The sequence below is a fragment of the Panulirus ornatus genome, chromosome 63 (genome assembly GCF_036320965.1).
Source record: "Panulirus ornatus isolate Po-2019 chromosome 63, ASM3632096v1, whole genome shotgun sequence".
Classification (NCBI taxonomy): domain Eukaryota; kingdom Metazoa; phylum Arthropoda; class Malacostraca; order Decapoda; family Palinuridae; genus Panulirus; species Panulirus ornatus.
Window position 1 is genome coordinate 399,061 of NC_092286.1, and position 17,909 is coordinate 416,969.

A 17,909-nucleotide genomic window follows, 5' to 3' on the forward strand; every position below is an offset into this window, starting at 1 on the left:
CTCCAGTTTCTCTCCATTCAAACTCACCTCCCAATTGACTTGACCCTCAACCCTACTGTACCTAATAACCTTGCTCTTATTCACATTTACTCTTAACTTTCTTCTTTCACACACTTTACCAAACTCAGTCACCATCTTCTGCAGTTTCTCATATGAATCAGCCACCAGCGCTGTATCATCAGCGAACAACAACTGACTCACTTCCCAAGCTCTCTCTTCCCCAACAGACTTCATACTTGTCCCTCTTTCCAAAACTCTTGCATTCACCTCCCTAACAACCCCATCCATAAACAAATTAAACAACCATGTAGACATCACACACCCCTGCCGCAAACCTACATTCACTGAGAACCAATCACTTTCCTCTCTTCCTACACGTACACATGCCTTACATCCTCGATAAAAACTTTTCACTGCTTCTAACAACTTGCCTCCCACACCATATATTCTTAATACCTTCCACAGAGCATCTGTATCAACTCTATCATATGCCTTCTCTAGATCCATAAATGCTACATACAAATCCATTTGCTTTTCTAAATATTTCTTGCATACATTCTTCAAAGCAAACACCTGATCCACACATCCTCTACCACTTCTGAAACCACACTGCTTCACCCCAATCTGATGCTCTGTACATGCCTTCACCCTCTCAATCAATACTCTCCCATATAATTTACCGGGAATACTCAACAGACTTATACCTCTGTAATTTGAGCACTCACTCTTATCCCCTTTGCCTTTGTACAATGGCACTATGGAACCATTCCGCCAATCCTCAGGCACCTCACCATGAATCACACATACATTAAATAACCTTACCAACCAGTCAACAATACAGTCACCCCCTTTTTTAATAAATTCCACTGCAGTACCATCCAAACCTGCTGCCCTGCTGGCTTTCATTTTCCGCAAAGCTTTTACTACCTCTTCTCCATTTACCAAATCATTTTCCCTAACCCTCTCACTTTGCACACCACCTCGACCAAAACACCCTATATCTGCCACTCTATCATCAAACACATTCAGCAAACCTTCAAAATACTCACTCTATCTCCTTCTCACATCACCACTACTTGTTATCACCTCCCCACTAGCCCCCTTCACTGAAGTTCCCATTTGCTCCCTTGTCTTACACACTTTATTTACCTCCTTCCAAAACCTCTTTTTATTCTCCCTAAAATTTAATGATACTCTCTCACCCCAACTCTCATTTGCCCTCTTTTTCACCTCTTGCACCTTTCTCTTGACCTCCTGCCTCTTTCTTTTATACATCCACTCATATGCATTGTTTCCCCGCAAAAATCGTCCAAATGCCTCTCTCTTCTCTTTCACTAATAATCTTACTTCTTCATCCCACCACTCACTACCCATTCTAATCAACCCACCTCCCACGCTTCTCATGCCACAAGCATCTTTTGCGGAAGCCATCACTGCTTCCCTAAGTACATCCCATTCCTCCCCCACTCCCCTTACCTCCTTTGTTCTCACCTTTTTCCATTCTGTACTCAGTCTCTCCTGGTACTTCCTCACACTAGTCTCCTTCCCAAGCTCACTTACTCTCACCACTCTCTTCACCCCAACATTCTCTCTTCTTTTCTGAAAACCCCTGCAAATCTTCACCTTATTCTCCACAAGATAATGATCAGACATCCCTCCAGTTGCACCTCTCAGCACATTAACATCCAAAAGTCTCTCTTTCGCGCGCCTGTCAATTAACGCGTGATCCAATAACGCTCTCTGGCCATCTCTCCTACTTACATATGTATACTTATGTATATCTCGCTTTTTAAACCAGGTATTCCCATTCACCAATCCTTTTTCAGCACATAAATCTACAAGCTCTTCACCATTTCCATTTACAACACTTAACACCCCATGTGTACCAATTATTCCCTCAACTGCCACATTACTCACCTTTGCACTCAAATCACCCATCACTATAATCCGGTCTTGTGCATCAAAACCAATAACACACTCAGTCAGCTGCTCCCAAAACACTTGCCTCTCATGATCTTTCTTCTCATGCCCAGGTGCATATGCACCAATAATCACCCATCTCTCTCCATCAACTTTCAGTTTTACCCATATCAATCTAGAATTTACTTTCTTACACTCTATCACATACTCCCACGACTCCTGTTTCAGGAGTAGCTACTCCTTCCCTTGCTCCTGTCCTCTCACTAACACCTGACTTTACTCCCAAGACATTCCCAAACCACTCTTCCCCTTTACCCTTGAGCTTCATTTCACTCAGAGCCAAAACATCCAGGCTCCTTTCCTCAAACATACTACCTATCTCTCCTTTTTTCTCATCTTGGTTACATCCACACACATTTAGACACCCCAATCTGAGCCTTTGAGGAGAATGAGCACTCCCTGCATGACTCCTTCTTCTGTTTCCCCTTTTAGAAAGTCAAAATACAAGGAGGGGAGGGTTTCCAGCCCACCGCTCCCATCCCCTTTAGTCGCCTTCTAAGACACGTGAGGAATGCATGAGGAGTATTCTTTCTCCCTTATCCCTAGGGATATACATATATACACATGTACATAATTCATACTTACTGCCTTTATTCATTCCAATTGCCTCACGTGGAATGACAACCCCCTCCCCCCATGTGCACATGAGGTAGCACTAGAAAAAGTCAACAAAGGTCACATTCGTTCACACTTAGTCCCTACCTGTCATTTATAATGCACCCAAACCACAGCTCCCTTTCCACATCCAGGCCCCACAAAACTTTCCATGGTTTACCATAGACACATCACATAACCTATTTCAATCCATTGACAGCACGTCCATCCTGGTATACCACATCATTCCAATTCGCTCTATTCCTTGCACGCCTTTCACCCTCCTGTAAGTTCAGGCCCTTATCGCTCAAAATCTTTTTCTCTCCATCTTTCCACCTCCAATTTGGTCTCCCACTTCTTGTTCCCTCCACCTCTGACACATATATCCTCTTTGTCAATCTTTCCTCATTCCTTCTCTCCATATGACCAAACCACTTCAAAACCTCCTCACTTCTGCTCTCTCAAGCACACTCTTTTTATTACCACACATCTCTCTTACTCTTTCATTACTTACTCGATCAAACGACCTCACACCACATATTGTCCTCAAACATCTCATTTCCAACACATCCACTCTCCTCTGCACAACTCTATAGCCCACGCCTCACAACCATATATTCCTTCAAACACACCCATTTTTGCTTTCCGAGATAATGTTCTCGCCCTCCACACTTTTTCAACACTCCCAGAACTTTCATCCCCTCCCCCACCATGTGACTCACTTCCTCTTCCATGGTTCCATCCGCTGCCAAATCCACTCCCAGATGTCTAATACACTTCACTTCCTCCAGTTTTTCTCCATTCAAACTTACCTCCCAATGGACTTGTCCCTCAACCCTACTGTACCTAATAACCTTGCTCTTATTCATATGTACTCTTAGCTTTCTTCTTTCACACACTTTACCAAACTCAGTCTCCAGCTTCTGCAGTTTCTCACTCGAATCAGCCACCAGCGCTGTATCATCAGCGAACAACAACTAACTCACTTCCCAAGCTCTCTCATCCACAACAAACTGCATACTTGCCCCTCTTTCCAAAACTCATGCATTCACCTCCCTAACAACCCCATCCATAAACAAATTAAACAACCTTGGAGACATCACGCACCCTTGCCGCAAACCGACATTCACTGAGAACCAATCACTTTCCTCTCTATCTACTCATACACATGCCTTACATCCTCGATAAAAACTTTTCACTGCTTCTAACAACATGCCTCCCACACCATATATTCTTATACCTTCTACAGAGCATCTCTATCAACTCTACCATAACCTTCTCTAGATCCTTAAATGCTTCATACAAATTCATTTGTTTTTCTAAGTATTTCTCGCATACATTCTTCAAAACAAACACCTGATCCACACATCTTCTACCACTTCTGAAACCACTGCTCCACCCCAATCTGATGCTCTGTACATGCCTTCACCCTCTCAATCAATTCCCTCCCATATAATTTTCCAGGAATACTCAACAAACTATTTTTTTTTTTTTTTTTTTTTTTGCTTTGTCGCTGTCTTGCTGTCTCCCGCATTTGCAAGGTAGCGCAAGGAAACAGACAAAAGAAATGGCCCAACCCACCCCCATACACATGTATATACATACGTCCACACACGCAAATATACATACCTACACAGCTTTCCATGGTTTACCCCAGACGCTTCACATGCCCTGATTCAATCCACTGACAGCACGTCAACCCCGGTATACCACATCGATCCAATTCACTCTATTCCTTGCCCTCCTTTCACCCTCCTGCATGTTCAGGCCCCGATCACACAAAATCTTTTTCACTCCATCTTTCCACCTCCAATTTGGTCTCCCACTTCTCCTCGTTCCCTCCACCTCCGACACATATATCCTCTTGGTCAATCTTTCCTCACTCATTCTCTCCATGTGCCCAAACCATTTCAAAACACCCTCTTCTGCTCTCTCAACCACGCTCTTTTTATTTCCACACATCTCTCTTACCCTTACGTTACTTACTCGATCAAACCACCTCACACCACACATTGTCCTCAAACATCTCATTTCCAGCACATACATCCTCCTGTGCACAACTCTATCCATAGCCCACGCCTCGCAACCATACAACATTGTTGGAACCACTATTCCTTCAAACATACCCATTTTTGCTTTCCGAGATAATGTTCTCGACTTCCACACATTCTTCAAGGCTCCTAGAATTTTCGCCCCCTCCCCCACCCTATGATCCACTTCCGCTTCCATGGTTCCATCCGCTGCCAGATCCACTCCCAGATATCTAAATTACTTTACTTCCTCCAGTTTTTCTTCATTAAAACTTACCTCCCAATTGACTTGACCCTCAACCCTACTGTACCTAATAACCTTGCTCTTATTCACATTTACTCTTAACTTTCTTCTTTCACACACTTTACCAAACTCAGTCACCAGCTTCTGCAGTTTCTCACATGAATCAGCCACCAGCACTGTATCATCAGCGAACAACAACTGACTCACTTCCCAAGCTCTCTCATCCCCAACAGACTGAATACTTGCCCCTCTTTCCAAAACTCTTGCATTCACCTCCCTAACAACCCCATCCATAAACAAATTAAACAACCATGGAGACATCACACACCCCTTCCGCAAACCTACATTCACTGAGAACCAATCACTTTCCTCTCTTCCTACACGTACACATGCCTTACATCCTCGATAAAAACTTTTCACTGCTTCTAACAACTTGCCTCCCACACCATATATTCTTAATACCTTCCACAGAGCATCTCTATCAACTCTATCATATGCCTTCTCCAGATCCATAAATGCTACCTACAAATCCATTTGCTTTTCTAAGTATTTCTCACATACATTCTTCAAAGCAAACACCTGATCCACACATCCTCTACCACTTCTGAAACCACACTGCTCTTCCCCAATCTGATGCTCTGTACATGCCTTCACCCTCTCAATCAATACCCTCCCATATAATTTACCAGGAATACTCAACAAACTTATACCTCTATAATTTGAACACTCACTCTTATCCCCTTTGCCTTTGTACAGTGGCACTATGCACGCATTCTGCCAATCCTCAGGCACCTCACCATGAATCATACATACATTAAATAACCTTACCAACCAGTCAATAATACAGTCACCCCCTTTTTTAATAAATTCCACTGCAATATCATCCAAACCTGCTGCCTTGCCAGCTTTCATCTTCCGCAAAGCTTTTACTACCTCTTCTCTGTTTACCAAATCATTTTCCCTAACCCTCTCACTTTGCACACCACCTCGACCAAAACACCCTATATCTGCCACTCTATCATCAAACACATTCAACAAACCTTCAAAATACTCACTCCACTTCTGAAACCACACTGCTCTTCCCCAATCTGATGCTCTGTACATGCCTTCACCCTCTCAATCAATACCCTCCCATATAATTTACCAGGAATACTCAACAAACTTATACCTCTGTAATTTGAGCACTCACTCCTATCCCCTTTGCCTTTGTACGGTGGCACTATGCATGCATTCTGCCAATCCACAGGCTCCTCAACATGAGTCATACATACATTAAATGTCCTTACCAACCAGTCAAGAACACAGTCACCACCTTTTTTGATAAATTCCACTGCAATACCATCCAAACCCGCTGCCTTGCTGGATTTCATCTTCTACAAAGCTTTTCCTACCTCTTCTCTGTTTACCAAATCATTCTCCCTAACTCTCTCACTTCGCACACCACCACGACCAAAACACCCTATATCTGTCACTCTATCATCTAATACATTCAACAAACCTTCAAAATACTCATGCCATCTCCTTCTCACATCACCATTGCTTATTATCACCTCCCCATTAGCCCCCTTCACCGATGTTCCCATTTGTTCTCTTGTCTTACACACTTTATTTACCTCCTTCCAAAATATCTTTTTATTTTATTTATTTATTTATTATTTTGCTTTGTTGCTGTCTCCCGTGTCAGCGAGGTAGCGCAAGGAAACAGACGAAAGAATGGCCCAATCCACCCACATACACATGTATATACATACACGTTCACACACACAAATATACATACCGATACATCTCAACATATACATACATAGACACACACAGACATATACATATATACACATGTACATAATTCATACTGTCTGCCTTTATTCATTCCCATCGCCACCTCACCACACATGAAATTACAACCCCCTCCCCCCCATGTGTGCGAGGTAGCGCTAGGAAATGATAACAAAGGCCCCATTCGTTCACACTGTCTCTATCTGTCATGTAATAATGCACCGAAACCACAGCTCCCTTTCCACGTCCAGGCCCCACAGAACTTTCCATGGTTTACCCCAGTTGCTTCACATGCCCTGGTATACCACATCATTCCAATTCACTCTATTCCTTGCACGCCTTTCACCCTCCTGCATGTTCAGGCCCCGATCTCTCAAAATCTTTTTCACTCCATCTTTCCACCTCCAATTTGGTCTCCCACTTCTCCTCGTTCCCTCCACCTCTGACACATATATCCTCTTTGTCAATCTTTCCTCACTTATTCCCTCCATGTGACCAAACCATTTCAAAACACCCTCTTCTGCTCTCTCAACCACACTCTTTTTATTACCACACATCTCTCGTACCCTTTCATTACTTACTCGATCAAACCACCTCACACCACATATTGTCCTCAAACATCTCATTTCAAGCACACCCACCCTCCTTCACACAACTCTATCCATAGCCCACGTCTCACAACCATACAACATTGTTGGAACCACTATTCCTTCAAACATACCCATTTTTGCTTTCCGAGATAATGTTCTTGACTTCCACACATTCTTCAAGGCTCCCAGAATTTTCACCCCCTCCCCACCCTATGATTCACTTCCGCTTCCATGGTTCCATCTTTTTATTCTCTCTAAGATTTAATGATACTCTCTCACCCCAGCTCTCATTTGCCCTTTTTTTCACCTCTTGCACCTTTCTCTTGATCTCCTGCCTCTTTCTTTTATGCATCTCCCATTCATTTGCACTATTTCCCTGCAAAACTCATCCAAAATGCCTCTCTCTTCTCTTCCACTGATAATCTTACCTATTCATCCCACCACTCTTTACCCTTTCTAATCTGCCCACCTCCCACGCTTCTCATGCCACAAGCATCTTTTGCGCAAGCCATCACTGCTTCCCTAAATACATCCCATTCCTCCCCCACTCCCCTTATGTCCTTTGCTCTCACCTTTTTCCATTCTGCTCTCATGCTCTCCTGGTACTTCCTCACACAAGTCTCCTTCCCAAGCTCACTGACTCTCACCACTCTCTTCACCCCAACATTTTCTCTTCTTTTCTGAAAACCTCTACAAATCTTCACCTTCACCTCAACAAGATAATGATAAGACATCCCTCCAGTTGCACCTCTCAGCACATTAACATCCAAAAGTCTTTCTGTCATGATCCTATCAATTAACACGTAATCCAATAACACTTTCTGGCCATCTCTTCTACTTACATATGTATACTTGTGTATATCTCTTTTTAAACCACGTCTTCCCAATCACCAGTCCTTTTTCAGCACACAAATCTACAAGCTCCTCACCATTTCCATTTACAACCATACATACATAAATACATTGAAAATTTTAAGTAACCAATCAACAACAGAGTTGCATCTGTTCTTAAGAAATTCAACTTCAGTACCATCTACTCCAACTACATTTCTGCATTTCATTTAATGCCAGGCATTCACCATCTGTTTTCTTTTTACCAACCCTCTTGCCATGACTCACATTGCATGCCTCCTGGACCGAAACACCCAACATCTGCCACCCTACTTTTAGCACATTTAACATCCTTCAAAGTCCTCACCAAATCTCATTTTCACCTCATTGCTGCCTGTTACCACTTCCTTATTTTGCCCTCTTCGCTGATGTTCCCTTTTGTTCTTTTGTTTTTTCAAACTATTATCTTCCATCCCAAACATTTTCCTATTCTCCATGAAGTTTGCTGATTCTTGCTCAACCCAACTCTTGTCTGCTCTGTTTTTTGGTCCTGCACCTTCCTCTTGACCTCTTGCCTCTTTTTCTTGTACATTTCCCAGTTGCTCACAGTCCTTCCCTTTGAGTGACATTCATGCAATTCTCTTTTCTCTTTTACAGCATCATCCTACCACTCACAACCCTTTCTCACCTCCTCATCTCCCACCTTCCACATACCACATACATCTCTTGCACATGCCACCAACTACTTTCTTTTATTTTTTCTTATGTTGGAAGCACCAGTCACAGATAGAAGGCCACATCAAGGTTGGGTCTTAATTAAGAGGTTGATGAAATGGGGAAAGAAGAGAAGGGGAAAAAAATATTTACAAATTTTAGGGGTGAAAATCCTTTTAAAAGATACCATATCATAGTTATGGGGAAAGACAAGAGCAGGTAGGGAGTTCCTGAGCTTTAAGGTGCAGGAAAAGAAACGGTTATAAAATTGGCTTACCCTTGAGTTGCTGAAGGCCACACATTAGTTATGTAACACAGTAGCTTGCCAAGTATTGTGTGGCCTAGCTTATGTGGGGGCATGCAAGAAGCCAGCCCTCAGGAGCAAAAACCTAAGTAGTACCTGTGGAAAAGGGAATGTAAACCAACATTATGGCAAAGGGCAAGTCAGACCACTTTTGACTCAACTCTGTCTAGTAAGGATACATAGTTAGAACCACCCTAGATATGAGAGTGGTATTCCATACAAAGACTAATCAATCCTTATTGTAAACTGAAGAAGTAATTTTGACATCTAAACAGGACTCACAGTTTCTTAGAGGTGGACTTAGTTATTTCTGTAATGTTAGGTTTCCAAGACAGAGTGGATGTGTTTAGTAATACCAAGTATGTTCATCAAGTCAAGAGGTGAAATCAAAGATCCATCAAAAGAGGGAAGTTGTGAAGAATTTTCAACTAAGAGATAGGCAGAAACTCAGTCTTGGAGGTATTAAACTTCACCAGATGATTGCACCTTAAAGAAAAAATTTACTTTTTAAGCATATGATGTGGAAGCACACCATGGTGTGCCAGTTCCTAAGAAAGGAGACAGCTCTAATCCCTCCCACTATTGTCCCATTGCTTTCACTTCTGCTGTCATTTTTGAAACTCTCCAAAACTCTCACTTTCTCAAACACTTGGAATCCCATTCCCTTCTCAAAAATCACTAGTGTGGATTTCACAGTTTATTGGTGATCCCTTCTACGTGACTCACCTTCGGTCCTCCGCTGTCAGGGATTTTCCCTCAGTGTCTCCAAAGCATTAAATATCCCTCCTTTGGTCTCACTGCTTCTCTTTGTTCTGTAGTTTCCTCTCCTTTCAGTCCATCGCAGTAGTTATCGATAGAGCTACGTCCCCCTCCTGTACTATCAGTAGTGGTGGCTCTCAGGTTCTGTCCTATCGTACTTTCTTTCACCTTTCCGTAAATGATTTTGTACAGCATTGTCAAAGAACTTCTCACTTCAAAGGAATCTGCATTTCCTTGCTACTGGTAGTAGCTTAGCCTTAGGCAGCAGAAGCCTGGATAACACCTAGACTTTTCATAGAAATTGGTCATGGAAGTATTATATACAGATATATAGATAAAAGAACACATACATTTCTTAAAGTCTTGGCATTTTCCACTCAAACTCGGTTATGCCTAATATGGTGGCCTGTTGGAAGAATTTGTGCATTTTTTTTTTTTTTTTTGACTGTCATACTCACTCTTTTTTTTTCAGATTCTTGGCTCAGAAGGCAAGCAGTCAGTGGCTGTAAATCTTGCCCTTGGTGAAACACAAATTGTTGATGAAACAAAACAGTGAGTGCAACATTTGATACAATACATAATGCTAGTTGTAGGGAACGGGTTTGATCTCTCTGCCCTTTCTTACTTTCTTTTTCCGCTATTTGTTTAGAATTAATTTTGATTGAAAAGTCATGTCATGCATTTAAAGGAGAATGTAGACCTTTGCATTTGTAAATGAAAAATCTGCTGTGGATTTGTGTTCTTCCTACATATTCCATGTATATCAGAGAAGGTGACTTGAGATAGGTAGAAGCAGAGGGGTTGGAATCCTTCCCCTTGTATTTCAGTTTCTGAAACTTGCAGCAGAAGAAGCAAAGAGAGGAGTTCTCAGTCTCTTCAAGACCTCAGGCAGGGGTCTCTGAATAAGGGTGTAGCCAATAAAGAGGGGAGAGATGGATAATATGTTTGAGGAAGTTAACCTGGATGTTCTAGATCTGAGTGAAGCATAGCTCAAGTGGAAAAATAGTTTGGAGATGCCTTTAGGGTAAAGTAGGGGGTTAATATGAGGGTGACAGCTTAGGAAAGGGTGGCTCTTGCTGCAGTAGGAGCTGTGGGAATAATTGAAGGATTGTAAGGAGTGATCTCCAGACTGATGTGGGTAAAGATGAAGGTGGATCAAGAGAGGTGAGTGATTATTAATGCTTATGCACATGGCTATGAGAGGACTGACAAAGAGAGGCAAGTAGTTTGGGAGGAGCTGATTGGGTGCATTAGTAGTTTTAATGTGAGAGATCAAGTACTAGTAATGGGTGATGTAAAAAAGTGGGTAATGTGGCAGTTGAGGGTATAATTGGTGGCATAGGGTATTCAGTAAGGTGAATGCTAAAGCTGAACAGTTTATGGAGTTATGTGCTGAAAGGGGACTACTAATTTGGAATGTTTGGTTTAAAAGTATTTATATTTTTATTTTGTTTTGTCGCTGTCTCCCGCGCCTGTGAGGTAGCGCAAGGAAACAGACGAAAGAAATGGCCCAACCCACCCCCACACACATGCACACCACACACATCCACACACGCAAACATACACACGCACACATCCCAACATACACACACATATACACACATGCACACAATTCACATTGTCTGCCCCTACTCACCCCCATCGCCACCCCACCACACATGGAATAACATCCCCCTCCCCCCCTCATGTGCGCAAGGCAGCACCAGGAAAAGACAACAAAGGCCCCATTTGCTCACACTCAGTCTCCAGCTGTCATGCAATAATGCCCGAAACCACAGCTCCCTTTCCACATCCAGGCCCCACAGAACTTTCCATGGTTTACCCCAGATGCTTCGCATGCCCTGATTCAATCCATTGACAGCACATCAACCCCAGTATACCACATCGATCCAATTCACTCTATTCCTTGCCCGCCTTTCACCCTCCTGCATGTTCAGGCCCCGATCACTCAAAATCTTTTTCACTCCATCTTTCCACCTCCAATTTGGTCTCCCACTTCTCCTCTTTCCCTCCACCTCTGACACATATATCCTCTTGGTCAATCTTTCCTCACTCATTCTCTCCATGTGCCCAAACCATTTCAAAACACCCTCTTCTGCTCTCTCAACTACGCTCTTTTTATTTCCTCACATCTCCCTTACCCTTACATTACTTACTCGATCAAACCACCTCACACCACATATTGTCCTCAAACACCTCATTTCCAGCACATCCATCCTTCTGCGCACAACTCTATCCATAGCCCACAGCTCGCAACCATACAACAGTGTTGGAACCACTATTCCTTCAAACATAGCCATTTTTGCTTTCGGAGATAATGTTCTCGACTTCCACACATTCTTCAAGGCTCCCAGGATTCTCGCCCCCTCCCCCACCCTATGATTTACTTCTGCTTCCATGGTTCCATCCGCTGCCAGATCCACTCCCAGATATCTAAAACACTTTACTTCCTCCAGTTTTTCTCCATTTAAACTTACCTCCCAGTTGACTTGACCCTCAACCCTACTGTACCTAATAACCGTGCTCTTATTCACATTTACTCTTAACTTTCTTCTTTCACACACTTTACCAAACTCAGTCACCAGCTTCTGCAGTTTCTCACATGAATCAGCCACCAGCGCTGTATCATCAGCAAACAACAACTGACTCACTTCCCAAGCTCTCTCATCCACAACAGACTGCATACTTGCCCCTCTTTCCAAAACTCTTGCATTCACCTCCCTAACAACTCCATCCATAAAGAAATTAAACAACCATGGAGACATCACACACCCCTGCCACAAACCTGCATTCGCTGAGAACCAATCACTTTCCTCTCTTCCTACACGTACACATGCCTTACATCCTCGATAAAAACTTTTCACTGCTTCTAACAACTTGCCTCCCACACCATATATTCTTAGTACCTTCCACAGAGCATCTCTATCAACTCTATCATATGCCTTCTCCAAATCCATAAATGCTACATACAAATCCATTGCTTTTCTAAGTATTTCTCGCATACATTCTTCAAAGCAAACACCTGATCCACACATCCTCTACCACTTTTGAAACCACACTGCTCTTCCCCAATCTGATGCTCTGTACATGCTTTCACCCTCTCAATCAATACCCTCCCATATAATTTACCATAGTTTAAAAAAGAGGGAAATATATAAGTATAAATGGAATAGGAAAGATGGTAAGCAAGCTTTATTGGATTATGTATGTATTGATAGGCATGCAAAAGTTTAAAGAGCCCTAGATGTGAATGTACCAAGCAGGGCAGCTGATAGGGTGTCTGATCATTACCTGGTGGAGGTGAGACTGAAGATATGAAAAGTCTTTTTGAAAAGAAATGATATGAGTGAGAAGAGGATGGTGAAAGTAAGTCAGCTTGGAAAAGAGGTTTGTGTGAAGAGATACCAAGAAAGGCTGGTTGTAGAATGGCAAAAGGTTATAGTAAATAGAACAAGGGTAGTGGGTAAGGAGTGGGAGGTATTTGGGGAAGCATTGCTGATGTGCAAATGAAGTGTGCGACATGTGAAAGGTGGGAAATGGGCAGGTGAGAAAAGGTAATGAGTGGTTGGATGACAAAGTTAAGTTGTTAGTGAAAAAGAAAAGAGAGGTCTTACTTTCATGCTTGTTCACCATTACTTGCATTAGCAAGATAGCACCAGGAACAGATAAAGAAAGGCTGCATTCACTCACATCCATTCTCTGGGTGTTATGATAATGCACAGAAACCACAGCCTCCTATCTACAACAAGGCCTCACAGACTTTTCCATGGTTCCCCCAGCTGCTTCTGCCCCGTTCAGTCCACTGATAACATGTCACCCCTTGTCATACCACATTGCTCCAATTTGCCCTATTCCTTGCACGCCTTTCACCTTGTATTATCAGACCCGGAGCACTAAGAAGAATTTTCACTCCCATCCTTCCTTCTCCAATTCCGTCTCCCCTTCTTATTCCCTCCACTTCTGATTCGTATATCCTCTTTGTCAGCCTCTCGTCACATATTCTCTTTACCTGTCCAAACCATTTTAGCACAGCCTCTTCGGCTTTCTCAACTACACTCCTTTTATCATCACACCTCTCTCATACCTTTTTGTTACTTACTTGATGAAACCACTTCACACACAGACCCTCATCTGCAGCCCATGCCTTGCATCCATACATCACTGGGACAACTATACCATCAAACATTTCCATTTTAATCCTCCTAGATAAAGACCTGTCTTTCCACACACCTTTCAGTGCTCCCAGAAGCTCTCCCCCACCCAACCCCCCATACCCAACCCACCCACCTACCCTGACTCTTGTGCTTCTATAATTCCATTCACTGCCATGTACACTCCAAGGTATGTAAAACACTCCTCTTTCTCTAAATTTTCTTCATTCAAACTCCCACCCCAACTTACCTGTCCCTCTACCCTGTTACACCTAATAATCTTGCTTTTATTCACATTTACTCTTGACTTCCTTCTTTTCCAGACTCTCACAGACTCAGAGACCAGCTTTTACAGTTTCTGAATTGAATCTGCCTCCAGTTCTGTGTCTGCAGCAAATGTCATCTAACTCACTTTCCAGGCTCCTTATCCCCCTTCCAGACTGCATATTTACCCCCTCTCTCCTATCTTGCATGACCTTGTCCATTGTGAACAATGTGCTAGAGCATCTTCTCATGGCAAACAGACAACCTCAACATGACAGCATTAAAGTTTACTATAAGAACACTTTTACAACATATCAAAAGGATGTGAAAGTCTTGTGAGATATTGTGGTCTGCAACTGCAAAGCCATTGATGGAGACAAGGATATCAGTCTGATAATAAGCTACAACAATCTGAAAACATTTGCTAATAATGAACAATAGTATGGTAGATAGCTATGGAAGTTTGAATTGTACTGATTTGGTATATGAGTTCTGATGCAATATTGGGGACTCCCAGCCCCACCACATAAACTACATTCAACATACAACCTGCACCCTGAGCTGCCACCTCTTGCTCCACTTACTAGAAGGTGGAAGCAAACAACATCATGAACAAAAGCATGGAACAAGACTAGCAAGGAAGATTATAGTGAATAACACCAAAATCATTACTAGTTGTTGTGATCGGAGGAGACAACAGATATTAGAAGCCATTTTCATGAGAGAAAAAGCACCTGTCATCAACATCCAGACAAACATGACCACCACCATACAGCTTTTGGATGGCCTGCCAATAGGACATAGACCTAATGCTGTTTTAGGAGAGTTGGGACACATAACTGACCTGCCACAAGCAACCGAATCTGCTATTTGTGGACCGGATGAACCTATCACTTACCAAACCAGTCCTTAGTCACAAAGATTAGAGAGACTCACACAACCCCAACCTGACTTCAGCTCCACATCTGAACAAGAACTGTCTCACTTAGCCCGACTTAAAGTGTATTTTGTGATGGACTCTGTGGTCCAGTCTCATTTAATATTGTTCTCCTGTGTTTCCTCAACTGTAAGTTTTTCTATATTTGTTTCCACACTTTGTATAAGAGTAAGGTTATCAGGTTCAGTAGGGTTGAGGGACAAGTAAATTGGGAGGTAAGTTTGAATGGAGAAAAACTGGAAGAGGTGAAATGTTTTAGATATCTGGAGTGGATTTGGCAGCAGATGGGACCATGGAAGTGGAAGTGAGTCACAGGGTGGGGGAGGGGGCAAAGGTTGTAGGAGTGTTGAAGTATGTGTGGAAGGCAAGAACATTATCTCAGGGAGCAAAAATGGGTATGTTTGAAGGAATAGTGGTTCCAACAAAGCTATATGGTTGTGAGGCATGGGCTATAGATAGGGTTGTGCAGAGGAAGGTGGATGTGTTGGAAATGCGATGTTTGAGGGCAATATATGGTGTTAGGTGGTTTGATCAAGTAAGTAATTAAAGGGTAAGAGAGATGTATGGTAATGAAAAGGATGTTTGAGAGAGCAGAAGAGGGTGTATTGAAATGGTTTGGTCACATGGAGAGAATGAGTGAGGAAAGATTGACAAAGAGGATATATCTGTTAGAGGTGGAGGGAACGAGGAGAAGTGGGAGACCAAATTGGAGGTGGAAGGATGGAGTGAAAAAGATTTTCAGCGATCAGTGCCTAGACATACAGGAGGGTGAAAGGCATGCAAGGAATAGAGTGAATTGGAAGGATGTGGCATACTGGGGTGGACGTGCTGTCAATGGATTGAACCAGGGGATGTGAAGCATCTGGGGTAAACCATGGAAGGTTGTGTGGGGCTTGGATGTGGAACGGGAGCTGTGGTTTCAGTGCATTACACATGACAGCCAGAGACTGAGTGTGAACGAATGTGGCCTTTGTTTTCTTTGCCTAGCACTACCTTGCACGCACGCATGGGGGGGGGGGGTGCCATTTCATGTGTGGCAGGGTGGCGATGGGAATGGATGAAGGCATCATGTATGAATATGTACATGTGTATACATTTAGATGTCTGTGTTTGTATATGCATGTATACATTGAAATGTGTAGATATGTATATGAGCGTGTGTGGGCGTTTATTTATGTACATGTGTATGTGGGTGGGTTAGGCCATTCTTTCGTCTGTCTCCTTGCGCTACCTTGCTAAAGTGGGAGACAGCGACTAAGTATAATAAATAAAAGAATACTTTGTATGGATCATAACTCTTACTACCCTTCATGATATTGTTATTTTGTATTGCTTTTAGTATTTTCCCTTACTTTTTATGTGCTATGTACTGTGTTTTTTTAGTGTTTCGTATTATATATGTTTTGTTTGTATTTTACATATCACATCCCAGTTTTGTGATGCAGGTTTTCTCTTTTTTGTAGATTCCTGATGATGCCAATGTGAAGTCAAAAGCTTGAGTTCACTGAAATGAAATGGATAAATTTTTTTTTTTTTTTTTTTTTTTTTTTTTTATACTTTGTCGCTGTCTCCCGCGTTTGCGAGGTAGCGCAAGGAAACAGACGAAAGAAATGGCCCAACCCCCCCCCCCATACACATGTACATACACACGTCCACACACGCAAATATACATACCTACACAGCTTTCCATGGTTTACCCCAGACGCTTCACATGCCTTGCTTCAATCCACTGACAGCACGTCAACCCCTGTATACCACATGACTCCAATTCACTCTATTTCTTGCCCTCCTTTCACCCTCCTGCATGTTCAGGCCCCGATCACACAAAATCTTTTTCACTCCATCTTTCCACCTCCAATTTGGTCTCCCTCTTCTCCTCGTTCCCTCCACCTCCGACACATATATCCTCTTGGTCAATCTCTCCTCACTCATTCTCTCCATGTGCCCAAACCATTTCAAAACACCCTCTTCTGCTCTCTCAACCACGCTCTTTTTATTTCCACACATCTCTCTTACCCTTACGTTACTTACTCGATCAAACCACCTCACACCACACATTGTCCTCAAACATCTCATTTCCAGCACATCCATCCTCCTGCGCACATCTCTATCCATAGCCCACGCCTCGCAACTATTATTTGAGCTCACCGACTAATGGTGGAATAATACTAAGAAAATTAGAGAACTTAAGAAAGTAGATTAATAGCTCTAAAGATGCAGTTGGCTGGTTTGGATGGTATTGCAGTAGAATTTATAAAAAAAAGGGGTGACTGTTGTTGATTGGTTCGTAAGGATATTCACTGTATGTATGTTTCATGATAAAGTGCCTGAGGATTGGCGGAATGCATGCATAGTGCCTTTCTACTAAGGCAAAGGGGATAAAGGTGAATGTTCAAATTACAGAGGTATAAGTTTGTTGGGTATTCCTAGGAAATTATATGGGAGGGTATTGATGGAGAGGGTAGAGACATGTACGGAGCATCAGATTGGGGAAGAGCAATGTGGTTCCAGAAGTGGTAAAGGATGTGTGGCTCAGGTGTTTGCTCTGAGGAATGTGTGTGAGATAGAAAAACAGTTGGAATTGTATGTAGCATTTATTAATCTGGAAAAGACATATGATAGGGTTGATAAAGATGCTTTGTGGAAGGTCTTAAGAGTATGTGGTGCTGGAAAGTAAGTTGCTAGAAGCAGAGAAATTTTACCAAGTATAAGGCATGTGTATGAATAGGAAGAGAGGA

At 42.6% G+C, this 17,909-nt stretch overlaps 2 protein-coding genes across 2 annotated transcripts in view; one reads left to right on the plus strand and one right to left on the minus strand.

Annotated features, from left to right (window-relative positions):
- LOC139745908 (uncharacterized) overlaps positions 1-17,909 on the minus strand; it is a 254,640-nt gene that overhangs the window by 231,755 nt on the left and 4,976 nt on the right. The gene's annotated exons all lie outside the window — the stretch shown is intronic.
- LOC139745909 (probable RNA-binding protein 19) overlaps positions 1-17,909 on the plus strand; it is a 190,914-nt gene that overhangs the window by 89,755 nt on the left and 83,250 nt on the right. The window contains exon 9 of the mRNA XM_071656577.1: positions 10,292-10,371. Within this exon, the coding sequence (XP_071512678.1) occupies positions 10,292-10,371 (80 nt within the window). The remainder of the gene's footprint in view (positions 1-10,291; positions 10,372-17,909) is intronic.